Below are 14,610 nucleotides of genomic sequence, written 5' to 3'. Positions count from 1 at the left end.
ACCACCGTTATATAGCTGTAATATTGCTGACGTTACACTGTGTGGACCACCGTTATATAGCTGTAGTATTGCTGACGTTGCACTGTGTGGACCACCGTTATATAGCTGTAATATTGCTGACGTTACACTGTGTGGACCACCGTTATATAGCTGTAGTATTGCTGACGTTACACTGTGTGGACCACCGTTATATAGCTGTAGTATTGCTGACGTTACACTGTGTGGACCACCGTTATATAGCTGTAATATTGCTGACGTTACACTGTGTGGACCACCGTTATATAGCTGTAGTATTGCTGACGTTACACTGTGTGGACCACCGTTATATAGCTGTAGTATTGCTGACGTTACACTGTGTGGACCACCGTTATATAGCTGTAATATTGCTGACGTTACACTGTGTGGACCACCGTTATATAGCTGTAATATTGCTGACGTTACACTGTGTGGACCACCGTTATATAGCTGTAATATTGCTGACGTTACACTGTGTGGACCACCGTTATATAGCTGTAGTATTGCTGACGTTACACTGTGTGGACCACCGTTATATAGCTGTAATATTGCTGACGTTACACTGTGTGGACCACCGTTATATAGCTGTAATATTGCTGACGTTACACTGTGTGGACCACCGTTATATAGGTGTAATATTGCTGACGTTACACTGTGTGGACCACCGTTATATAGCTGTAATATTGCTGACGTTGCACACTGTGTGGACCACCGTTATATAGCTGTAATATTGCTGACGTTGCACTGTGTGGACCACCGTTATATAGCTGTAGTATTGCTGACGTTACACTGTGTGGACCACCGTTATATAGCTGTAATATTGCTGACGTTGCACTGTGTGGACCACCGTTATATAGCTGTAGTATTGCTGACGTTACACTGTGTGGACCACCGTTAAATAGCTGTAGTATTGCTGACGTTACACTGTGTGGACCACCGTTATATAGCTGTAGTATTGCTGACGTTACACTGTGTGGACCACCGTTAAATAGCTGTAGTATTGCTGACGTTACACTGTGTGGACCACCGTTATATAGCTGTAGTATTGCTGACGTTACACTGTGTGGATCACCGTTATATAGCTGTAATATTGCTGACGTTGCACTGTGTGGACCACCGTTATATAGGTGTAATATTGCTGACGTTACACTGTGTGGACCACCGTTATATAGCTGTAATATTGCTGACGTTACACTGTGTGGACCACCGTTAAATAGCTGTAGTATTGCTGACGTTGCACTGTGTGGACCACCGTTATATAGCTGTAATATTGCTGACGTTACACTGTGTGGACCACCGTTATATAGCTGTAATATTGCTGATGTTGCACTGTGTGGACCACCGTTATATAGGTGTAGTATTGCTGACGTTACACTGTGTGGACCACCGTTATATAGCTGTAATATTGCTGACGTTACACTGTGTGGACCACCGTTATATAGCTGTAATATTGCTGACGTTACACTGTGTGGACCACCGTTATATAGCTGTAATATAGCTGACGTTACACTGTGTGGACCACCGTTATATAGCTGTAGTATTGCTGACGTTACACTGTGTGGAACACCGTTATATAGCTGTAGTATTGCTGACGTTACACTGTGTGACCACCGTTATATAGCTGTAGTATTGCTGACGTTACACTGTGTGGGACCACCGTTATATAGCTGTAATATTGCTGACGTTACACTGTGTGGACCACCGTTATATAGCTGTAATATTGCTGACGTTGCACTGTGTGGAACACCGTTATATAGCTGTAATATTGCTGACGTTACACTGTGTGGACCACCGTTATATAGCTGTAATATTGCTGACGTTACACTGTGTGGACCACCGTTATATAGCTGTAATATTGCTGACGTTACACTGTGTGGACCACCGTTATATAGCTGTAATATTGCTGACGTTACACTGTGTGGACCACCGTTATATAGCTGTAATATTGCTGACGTTACACTGTGTGGACCACCGTTATATAGCTGTAGTATTGCTGACGTTACACTGTGTGGACCACCGTTATATAGCTGTAATATTGCTGACGTTACACTGTGTGGACCACCGTTATATAGCTGTAATATTGCTGACGTTACACTGTGTGGACCACCGTTATATAGCTGTAGTATTGCTGACGTTACACTGTGTGGACCACCGTTATATAGCTGTAATATTGCTGACGTTACACTGTGTGGACCACCGTTATATAGCTGTAATATTGCTGACGTTACACTGCCGGACCACCGTTATATAGCTGGCTGACGTTAACACCGTTATATAGGTGTAATATTGCTGACGTTGCACTGTGTGGACCACCGTTATATAGCTGTAGTATTGCTGACGTTGCACTGTGTGGACCACCGTTATATAGCTGTAGTATTGCTGACATTACACTGTGTGGACCACCGTTATATAGCTGTAATATTGCTGACGTTACACTGTGTGGACCACCGTTATATAGCTGTAATATTGCTCACGTTACACTGTGTTGACCACCATTATACAGCTGTATATTTGCTGATAATTACACCGTGGACCACGTCGTGTGGCTGCAGTATATGTTGCACTGTTGTATTGGTGAGGATGCACTGTGCAGACAACCGCCATACATCTGTAGTATTGCTCAAAGTCCGCCATCGAGTATCAGAGACCTATCTGAATTACTCGTGTCCAGAACTAGGTTCTGCTGCATAAACAAAAATTCAAGTAACACATGCATGATTTAGCGCACAGAGCACAACAGCCTGTGATTGCTGCGCATTATAAGTGTATCATTATCATTATTATTATCATTATCATTGTTTATTAATATCAGTGCACAGACGGGGCAGTGGGGTAGTCTAGTGGTTAAAGCGTTGGCTCGTCACGCCGAAGACCCGGGTTCGAATCCCCACATGGGTACAATGTGTGAAGCCCATTTCTGGTGTCCCCCGCCATGATGTTGCTGGAATATTGCTAAAAGCGGCGTAAAACCAAACTCAGTCAGTCAGTGCACAGACAAAACTGTTGTAATTATTTAAGGGACAGACTGAGATATAGATTTACGTCCATAGGACTTCAATGTTACGTTAAATGCTCATCTTTGGGTCCAGTTGCACGAAGTGATCGTAACTCCCATACTCTAACGTAGACTTTTAAAGTCAGTCTTAACGCTAAGACCGCTTTGTGAAAGGGGACCCTGAGTTTGTACTTCGGAATATGAGTCGCAGGAGATTTGGCCACCACCAGAGTTAGCGACATGTTGATCAGCGTTATCAGCTGATAAAGGGTCTTTTGATACCGGGGTGGTACATAGCGATCATGGCAGGGCATGCGGTGCTCATTTATCATGTGCAAACTTATGAAAAAACACGGATATTAAAGGAAACATGCGTTTAATCTATTTACCGATTTTTGTCCCACATTAACCAACGGATTTGACAAAGTGAAACATTCATGCCTCACCCTAAACATACTGACATAGGATGCTGAAAGACACATATTAACTACGAATGGGCGACGTGTAACGATTAATTTCACTTGTGTCTGGTTTGTAGTTTTCAATCTACACACTGCAATATCGACACTAGTGTACACATTGCACAAGAACAACACGTACGTTTACAGATAGTAACATTATTATTCTATAATATTCTAGTTAAACCATATCACACATCAATAATTTTGACAGATAAACTGAGCTGCAAAAGAAAGTATACCGTGTTTGTTTATTATGCAGTTGAACATTAACTGTTGTTAGAGTTGGTTGTGTCTATTTAACCGTCACTCATTCCTGCTTTGCAAAAAACAAATACTATATAAACACTGAAAAGGCATAATACATACTCCAGCAGAGGGACTATATAAACTCTGAAACCGCTCTATATGAACTATATGATCCTCACAACAGCAATACTACATTAGTACTTGAACAGCATTATAATAAAAGCACAGTTACAACCAGTGTGCGAAATAGCCACTGGCCCGCTAGCCCGTGGCTAGTAAAAAATCCAGTCGGGCCAGTAAATCTCCACAGTCACTGGCCAGACTGGCTGGTGAATTTTCTTGGGGTCATTTTGTAAATATATCACTCTCTCCGACTTGTTCAGTTATAATACACTCTTAAATCATGCAAGATTATGGCCTGATGAAAATGTTCATCATATTAGCAGCTTAATGATGAAACCCGTGACCACATTCCAATTTTCGGCTAGTGAATTATTTTGTGGGCTAGTAACTTTCAGGCATAGCTAGTCCGACTGGCTAGCAAAATTTGGAAACTATTTCACACACTGATTACAGCAGTACTATACAAAAACTGCAACAACAGTATTATATCGTATAAGACCGGAAACCAGCATTGCCTTCACACCAATGGCTAACACTGACGCCGAGCTGACCGGCTCTTGTCATATCTGAGCGTCGAGCGCGAGGCAGGGAAACAATAAGTACCATTATTTAACATCCTAAATCGACCTTCCCATCAGACATATAGACGGCGATCATGTCGTGCCGCAAATTTCTACACATGTGTTGCAGGACGGGGTGGAGACTTGAGAGCTCACGCCTAAGTTACAACCTTTAATTAGGTTCCACTTCAAAGGGTCTAAATACCCATACAGGTTGTAACGTGAGAAGCACGGAAGAGTGCAGGCCATGTCGTTGACCACCGTCTGATCAAAGTATAACATGACGCTGCTGTAGTTCAGGATGTGGCGTCAAGCAAGATTCACCCACCCGTAAATGACACATGTTAAACTATACATTGGGGCAAAGAAAGTATACAAACATTTTTGACGGTGACAAAATATGAAACAAACAAGATATGGTTAATCGTCGCTGATATATTAATGCGGGTATCATTGTAGAGTCTCAGAACTATATTAAGCAGGTAAGTTGTTTTCAGCCCAGTAACGTTTTCTTTTCGTAATTTGTTCGGTCAAACCTAATTTATAAGACACCCCTCTTTTGGCTTGCAGGTTACATAAATTAAACGGAAAAGTAAAATTAATGTGTCATATTTGAGATTACACTTTTCCAGTATAGTTCAAATCCTAGTAGTATTTGGGATTGGTACCCGTGAAGGTCCGGGTTAGAATTTTGGCCTTCGGTAACCCATGCTTGTAGTAAGAGGCGACTAACGGGATCGGCTCGCTGACTTGGTTGACACATGTCATGGTATCCCAATTGCGTAGAACGATGCTCATGCTGTTGATCATTGGATTGTCTTGTCAATACTCCATTATTTACGGACTATTGCTGAGTGCGGCGTAAAACTAAACTTACTCACTCACTCACACACTCATTTTTGTGGAACCATAGTGGCTGAGAGGGTCAGATCTCTGACCTTGTGTACTGGTGCCTGACTCTGAGAGTGTGGGTTCGATTCCCGGATGGGACTCAACCTCCTTAAAAAAACAGAATCTGTACTTAACTGAGAAAGTGTAATCCCAAATACAATATATGTAACATTTTACCACTTTCTAAAGTGTGTAATCATTGGTCAAGATCCAGCAATAATCGAAACTAGAAATAATCGAACTAGACGATAACAGTTTACACGACTGAAATCACACTCCGGCACAGCGATGACTTAACATAACATCACTGCCACAGGCTAATTTGCATATCACGTGACCGGACTTTTCTCTTGTTTGTAATCAAACGTGCATATTCATAATAAGAAGAGACTGGACTCACGAAAGCTTTTCGGCGCTCTCTTCATAATGTTTTACATTGTTACATATATATTCTTCCACAACTGCGACAGTTAGGTCTATGACAGTACATATTTAGATATCAAACTGGCTGCATCGTTTGCTCTCCGTCGGCTTCGATGACAGCACGTGGAGCCGTACAACCTATGTAAACAAAGTATCGCTACGCAAATCGAAATAGTGTTACATGTTTTTGGATATTTTCTCAGTGAAACTAAACCATTCTATTAAAGATGTTTAGTTAGATGTGTAGACTCGTCAAAAATAAAAGAGTGAAAGAAATCTGTACATTATATTGAATGGACATTGCAAGATGTGACGAATCGTCACATTTTTCTGGCCTGTGGCAGAGATACTATGCTGGCTTGCCGCATGGAACTTTTTGGTAGGAGAGTGGACTGAAATAACACGCCATGTCAGAACTACTTTCAGTATTGGGTAGCCCAGTGGTTCAAGCGTCGCTGGTCACGCCAAAGACCCAGGTTCGATTCTCCACATGGTTACAATGTGTAAAAAACCCTATTTCAGGGGTTTCCGCCGTGATATTGCTGGATATTGTTGGAATATTGCAAGACGTTGCGTAAAACCATACTCCCTCACTCACTAACTTACTTGATCCAAGGACATTAAAATCTAGACAAAGACAAATAAAATCACAGAATTCATTCTCAAAACAAAATTCCCAAAAGGATATAAAATAGCAGTGAAGCTCCCTGTTACACCTCAGTAAGTTTCTAAACTAAATAAATCCACACACAACAACGGGGACTCACTAACACATCTAATTACTTAAATGAAAGCATTTACCCGATATTTCTAGAGCTTTTGTCTAGAATCATACTTCCACATCCCTGTAATATACCAGGAACGGTGGGGTAGCCAGAGGTTAAAGCGTTCTCTCTTCACGCCAAAGGCCTGGGTTCGATTCCCAAAATGGGTGCAGTGTGTGAAGCCCAGTGTGTGTCCCGTCATATTGCTGGAATATTGCGAAAAGCAGCGTAACACCACACTCACTCACTGTACAGTACCACGTGGACAGACTCGATAGAGATATCGTGCCAATGTTAAAAGTAATTAAATAATACTATTTGTTAATTGGCATTAAGTACTCCTGCCATTGTACAGGGTTGTAAAACCGTGGAATCATGATGTGGCCGAGAAGCTCTAAAAGGAAACTGACATACAAAAAGTATACACTGGGTGCTTTTGTGTACCTGTTGCTAAAACATCACCTATATGAAACCATAAGCACCCTTGTACGTCAGTTGACAAAAAACGTGGAATGAATTAAACACGGACTAAGACTAGGAATACTTCAGAAATCGTACCGAAACCTTGTATACAGCGATACAGACACCGTGGCAGCCCCATAGGTAGCCTCTATACAGTTTTAGTATGAAGTAATGCAACCAAATTAAGGATCATTCAGAGCTTAATCTATCATAGAATATAAGAAGGTAGTTTTGAGAGACTGTAGAATACACTGTCTAGACATTGTACTTGTACAGACTTAGCCTAGACATTGTACTTTTACAGACATAGTCTTGGCGTTGTACTTTTACAGACATAGTCTAGGCGTTGTACTTGTACAGACATAGTCTAGATATTGTACTTGTACAGACATACTCTAGGCGTTGTACTTGTACAGAAATAGTCTAGACATTGTAGTTGTAGAGACATAGTCTAGGCGCTGTATTAGTACAGACATACTCCAGGCGTTCTACTTTTACAGACATACCCTCGGCGACCTACAGATATACTGTAGGCGTTGTACTTGTACAGACACACTCTAGACATTGTACTTGTACAGACATAGTCTAGGCGTTGTACTTGTACATAGTCTAGGCGTTGTACTTGTACAGGCATACTTTAGGCGTTGTATTTAGACAGACATAGTCTAGACATTGTACTTGTGCAGACATACTCTAGGCGTTGTACTTGTACAGACATACTCTAGGTGTTGTACTTTTACAGACATAGTCTAGGCGTTGTACTTTTACAGACATACTCTAGACATTGTACATTTACAGACATGCTCTAGGGGTTCTACTTGTACAGACATACTCTAGGCATTGTACTTTTCAGACATGCTCTAGGCGTTGTACTTTTACAGAAATAGTCTAGACATTGTAGTTGTACAGACACAGTCTAGACATTGTACTTGTACAGACATAGTCTAGGCTTTATACTTGTACAGACATACTCTAGACATTGTACTTGTACAGACATAGTTTTGGCGTTGTACTTGAACAGACATACTCTAGGCGTTGTACTTGTACAGACATATTCTAGACATTGTACTTGTACAGACATACGCTAGGCGTTGTACTTGTACAGACATATTCTAGACATTGTACTTGTACAGACATACGCTAGGCGTTGTACTTGTACAGAAATAGTCTAGACATTGCAGTTGTACAGACACAGTCTAGACATTGTACTTGTACAGACATAGTCTAGGCTTTATACTTGTACAGACATACTCTAGACATTGTACTTGTACAGACATAGTTTTGGCGTTGTAGTTGAACAGACATACTCTAGGCGTTGTACTTGTACATACATATTCTAGACATTGTACTTGTACAGACATACGCTAGGCGTTGTACTTGTACAGACATATTCTAGACATTGTACTTGTACAGACATGCGCTAGGCGTTGTACTTGTACAGAAATAGTCTAGACATTGTACTTTTACAGACAGTCTAGGCGTTGTACTTGTAAAGACATGCTCTTGGCGTTGCAGGTGTACAGAGACAATTGTCTAGGCATGAGGTAACAATGTGGTGTTGTAATTACTTGAATCAAACTTGCTACCACGTTTCCACGTCCGCCAGATGCAATAAACCAAGCCTCGTCTTCAGATTAAATAACGCTGGATAATTTCCCCACAGAAGGGCGTTTGCAAATGAGTCCACAGTGAAACACGTAACTAACTAAATACATTGTGTACACGTTAACACCAAGTAAACACCAAATACACATCGGGTAAACATCACAGTCGCTTACACCAATCCCATTCCTTCTGCAGTCAGACATTTTCGAGCTTGCGCTAAAGTTTTGCCAGTCACCCACAGTACGTGTAGGTCATTGCACATATAGTTCCTAACACTCACCTTTATTTAATTTATAAATAATCATTATACAAAATCCTCTGTACTTTTCAACTGTTTTAAAACACGTACAGTGTTGTTGACTAAAGAATATTTGAAATTCAAAGCCGTTCTGTCCTCTACATATTCATCACAACTCATATCATACACGCGGTCACACATCCGGTAGTGGTGTAAACTGGCTACATCCGGTTGCACTTCGAGGCAGAAATATTCCTCTTTGATCTGCTTACTGAGATGGTGGATACCCAACTCAAATACCCGTGTGGGGTATGCCAGCATCTTTGTGCGTATTCTGCTAAATCTTTTAGTCCTCCTTGTCCGGCTTAGTGAAACAAACTTATCCATGTTCAGTTGAAATCGTTGTTGTTCCATGGAAACATTTTGGGCCTTCGCGTGTGTTGAGACTTCAAAGAATGCACTTTTAAACCTGTAAACAGCAATATTCCCCGTTTTAACGCCTTTGGACGATTGTTGCTGATGCAGATACTCCAGAAAGGAACTCCATGTCTTGTTAGAACGAGGAACGATGAATTCATCGATGTCGTTGAATGCAACAAGGTGATTGACATGCATGTTTCTAAGAAGACAGTCTCCCACGGCTGCAGATTGACCCTTGTACCATATCCTCTTCTTGACGGGGATATACCACGGCATGACAGTCACAACACCCTGTCTCTCGTAATATTTCAATACCCGCATCACGTCCTCCGATACAAAATATGTATAAAACGTAAAATGATTACTCCCTAGAAGACGTGACAGTTCAATAAACTCCACGAGACGTAGAGGGTTAATCTTTCCAAAAAGCGGAGGAATACATACGGCAAAACGTCCCATTTGTCTCTCATTGTCACTTCCAAATCTTCCTCGGTTATTAATAACACTTATAAGCTTATAACGACTAGGACTAGCATTTTTTGACGGGGCAATTGCTAGAGGGTTGATTCCGTCGAATTTCATCGCTACCGATTCAGGCACTGCGCACGATAACATGTAGTAAGCGTTGGCCTGAAGATGGTTTTCACACGTTTCGTAATACACCATCTCCGTCGTATCATTGTTGTTGAACACACAATATAAGCCGGTATTTCTCTTCGCCCGACCGCTCGGGGCTATCGCTACGACACGGACATATGACGTGCCGTATCTGTCATCAAAGAACGCTGAAAAAGCAAAAACTTGTGGGGCAATTTCAGTGAAATTTAAATGCTGCTTACTTGGCTTCACAAACTCCTGAAACAAGTCATCTGTCCTTCGCCTGATGGTTCCCAGTCTGGTTGGCCTCGGGGTTCCGGGAATTTTTGGTTTCACAAGCTTTGTCGTCCTCTCAGCATGGAGACGTTTCAACCTTGAATTAACACTGTTATCTTCACTGACCACGTCGCCGGGTTTTTCTGCAACGTCAATTCTTTTACCACCGTGGTGCCAAGAATGTCCGGTTTCTTTATACTGACCATCTGCCTGGTCCATTGGAACGATGAACAGTAAAAAATAGACGGTAAGAAGAATATAAACACATAGCCCGGTTATAATAATTCTCTTGAAATTAATAACTCGGACCATGGTTGCGAGAATTTATCTCAGTCAAGCTGTAGCCGTAACTAAATACATGGTCTAGATAGGACTTTATCTCCACCACTCTTATCAGCGGACTACCGCACTGTCGCCGACTAACTTCATTCTATCCCACCTGTAACTTTTAACCTAGAACATACAACACTTATACAACATAACGCTTCCGTATTGGGGAAGGGAGGCAACTGTTGCGAGGTGAAAGCACCACACTGGTGTCTTATTTACAAACGCATTAAAGGAATAAAAAATCGACTTCACTTTAGTTGGTTTATTGTGTCTAGTGTTGTTTGTTTCGGTTTAATATTGCACCCATTTTACACCCGGATGTACTCAATGAAACTTGATAAATGTATTTTAAAGGTATAATTTTAAAACTAAAATTTATGTATATTTAATTTAAATGTATGCATCTCATTCGAAATATGTTGTACGAGAAGTGGTTGAGTGCGACCACCTTCGTTTGCAGTTCATACACATCCAAAACAAAAGTAAGTTTGAGGTAATTAGAAAAAGAACATACCCAATGACATTACCGAAAGAGGAAGGGGGAGGGGTGTCCATTGAGCGTCGGGGGTCGGTGTCAGCCAGAAAGCAATGATTGCACGAGGATCATCGTCAGACATACACGGCGAGTAATTTCTAACTAACAAGCATGGCATGCAGTTGTATCATGTTCACGGCGCTAAAGTCATCCATCAACAGCTACTGGTGAAAATACAAGGTAAACATAGCTGGGATACCTGTATATGTCAATTTGCTGGACTGTTCGCGTTACGGGGGTAATTAGAACGGAGGGTGGTTTGTTCCCAATGCATGCAAGTCAGCAAATGGTTGTATTTGTTGTTGCGTGAAACTGATTAACCTAGCTGCTGTAATGAGCATCGCAGTGTAATAGTATTTTATATTTATTATTTTTTCAATAATAGAGTATAAATAGATTATGATAATAAATCGAAAAATTACATTTGATCCAGTGGATTGGAAGGGTAGTGGTCGTCTGTCTCACAGTCCCTGAACCACATTATTTTCACTACTGCCAAGCCCCATCTGCAGTGCTAAAGCCCTAAATAAAGCAAGTCTAGATTCCCCAGGTTCTGATTCTGCCATCTCACTGGGGCTCCTTTTCAATATATATGGGGTTATTTCTTACCATCAAAATTATATATATTCAGAGACTGAAAACGGATGGGGATGGACCGCCCGTGTGTGTCTCCTGCGGTGAGGTTTTCACCATCAAACATATTCTGCTTGACTGTGCGGACTTATCGTCTGCAAGGGACTCACATTATGAAGCAAATCTGAAAGATCTGTTCTCCCGCATGAGCGCTCATCTGATAGTGAACAACTGAGGGAAGTTGATCTGTATCATAAATTGTAACTGTGTAATGTGACTAACAAATTGCCTGCCTTTAACTTTAGTGATATGACTTTTTCTGTTTTTAAATGACAATGAAATGAATAATGTTTTTGAAATAAAACTCATTTTGACTCTGTACAATGTATATTAATGCAGACTTGTTCTCGTCACTATATGGCTGGAATAATGCCGATGTGACTTAAAGCCCAACTCAACTCAGAGACCAAGTGTTAGGGTAACCTGTAAACTTAAGTGCTCGATATCCTGAACACTATCATGACTCCAAGATTAGTTAACGTTTACGTAGATCATCATGAACAGTGCATATCAATGAGAAATAGTAATAGTAATAGTCCGCTTATATGGCGCTCACATCCAGGCACGTTGCCTGCTCACGGCGCTATGTACATTACTATCCCCGATCATAATACACTATCATACTTTCCGATACTTTTTAATAGTCCGCTTATATGGCGCTCACATCCAGGCACATTGCCTGCTCACGGCGCTATGTACATTACTGTCCCCGATCATAATACACTATCATACTTTCCGATACTTTTTCAACTTCCTAGGGAGCATACAACCATGCTGCCTGTTAGGCGCAATGAACTAAATAGTCACATTGCCAGAACATCCTCACGGGTACCCATTTTACAGCTGGGTGAACTGAGACAATGTGGATATAAGTATCTTGTCCAAGGATACTACGCAAATGTACCACCTCGGGACCCGAACCTAGGTGCCTTCATCGGGGATCGAACCCGGGCCTTCAGCGTGATAGGCAGACGCCTTACCACTGCACTATTGCGCTCCACACGGTACCCATGTTCTACATAGTTACAGGAACACATTTCACACAATTTTAAGCTTTTAGGCTTATTCATGTACCTACCAGTTTCTATATTCAGTTGGTGTGAACTACACCTGAACTTCGCCAAAGCAATACGAAATTTCTGGATATTTATACAATGAAGATATGGTTCAACACCAAAAATACATTTAAATTGACAATAGAAATACGTTTTTGAGCCATTAGACAGCCAGGAATGTCATTCCTGTAAATATATGTTTAGGGCTCTTGATGTGAATTCAGACATTTGGAGGTTTATATTAGGAATAAATTGATTTTCCTATACGTATCCAAAACCCATTGTATGCAATAAGTTTTCAATCTTGATACCGAGTAAAGTTTACCATTTAAAGCATCTAACAATAGTAAATTATAACATTTCTTAGGAAAACGTGTTAAAGGCATATTTAACAGTTTGTACCAATACATAAGACAGCGTTTGTACGCAAAGATACACATAGGGTATCTCCAGAATACGTACAACGTGGTTGGGAGTACATAGTTTAACACAGATTAAATAAATATTACAGACTAAGATGAATATTAGAATCAAGAGATGAATTAGAATCACAATCCAGACCCCATACTTCGGCACCATAAAGCAAGATAGGCATTTCTTTAGTGTAAAAAATTCTGAAACAGACATCACATTTCATATACTACCCATCAAAAGTTTAGACTCACTAGAGTAAATGTTGCCACTTACTTCAGTCAACTGTTCTGAACTAGATTTTGCAAAATATTCCATACTGTTTAAAGGTACTGTTTACACATGAACTGATGTATTGTAAAACAAATTCGTAACGTTGAAAAGATTATTGTCATGAGTTCAATAAATGATGAAACTCAGTGAAAATTGGCGAATTCTTAAAAAAACTTTACACCAAAACGCAGCTGTTCACATGCACGATATTTGCACATGCTTTTCAGCAATTTGATGCATGATCCTCGTGCAATTCATCTGCATAATGTTTGTAGTTGGTTCCCCAAAGTTAGTGGAGAAATCAATCGTCGATGTAACCGCATATATATACATAATATACAGTGAGTGCTTTAAGTGAGTCTAAACTTTTGATGGGTAGTATATGTTCAAATTTTGTTAAACTATTCAAAATACCAGACAAACATTGAAAATATTTCATCTGTGCCATTTCAATATTTAACGCCCCATGGCACGCATCTTCAGCACTATTTCGGTCCCACAAATTGTATCAGACTTTGGAAATGGATCAATAAATTAACATATACAGTCAGCTCTCGTTAATCCGACACTCATTAATCCGACAATCACGTTAATCCGACCAAAAAATTAGGGAACCATTTAAGTGATAATTACTCTCGTTAATCCGACATTCTCGCATTCCAACTCCGACACACCAATCTAGCAACCTTACTGGCTGCTTAACACCCACGTCGGTGAACATCACACTTGTTAATTAGAAACACAAGATAATTAATTGAGGCGATTTAATCAAGAAATAACAAAAGAGCGAGCTGTATAAAATGTTTACAACCGACCTGAGCATTCATCACGACAAGATGTCTGTCACGAGTACACCACCTGCTAAGCTACTGAAGACGTCCGATATTTACAGGAAACTCCATATGTTAGACATACCAGACATCCATATGTTAGTGTGGAACTAGTTGTATGTAAACAGTGACTCATTCAACATCCGGGTCATAATGGCTGCTGAGAGTTCCATAGCGACGACTGGTAAAAACAAACGAAGACGATAACCAGATCTACAATTTCTGATATTTTCCGACATTTTCATTAATCCGACATTTTCGTTAATCCGACATATTTCTCAGAAACCACAAGTGTCGGATTAACGAGAGTTGACTGTATAGCACTGACTGATGGACACATTTAATAAGGGATAGAATATTACGGGTAAATCTTTTATTTCAGTCTACGGTGACTGTTATCTCTGCTGCAACCGACTGACTGTTTGGGTGATAAATGTACGATACATTAAGTATACTTTGAAAATATA

At 40.5% G+C, this 14,610-nt stretch overlaps 1 protein-coding gene across 1 annotated transcript; it reads right to left on the bottom strand.

Moving 5' to 3' along the window:
• Positions 1–6,356: 6,356 nt before the first annotated feature.
• Positions 6,357–10,493, bottom strand: LOC124281144 (beta-1,4-galactosyltransferase galt-1-like). The gene has a single exon (XM_046717173.1). The coding sequence runs from the start codon at positions 10,386–10,388 to the stop codon at positions 8,850–8,852; it is 1,539 nt and encodes a 512-aa protein (XP_046573129.1). The 5' UTR covers positions 10,389–10,493; the 3' UTR covers positions 6,357–8,849.
• Positions 10,494–14,610: the final 4,117 nt, after the last annotated feature.

Source organism: Haliotis rubra, unplaced genomic scaffold, assembly GCF_003918875.1.
Source record: "Haliotis rubra isolate DU_JTF1 unplaced genomic scaffold, ASM391887v1 Scf108, whole genome shotgun sequence".
In the NCBI taxonomy this organism is placed as follows: Eukaryota; Metazoa; Mollusca; class Gastropoda; order Lepetellida; family Haliotidae; genus Haliotis; species Haliotis rubra.
The sequence above is the reverse complement of the archived record's forward strand: the minus strand, read 5'-3'. Positions and strand labels throughout refer to the sequence as shown.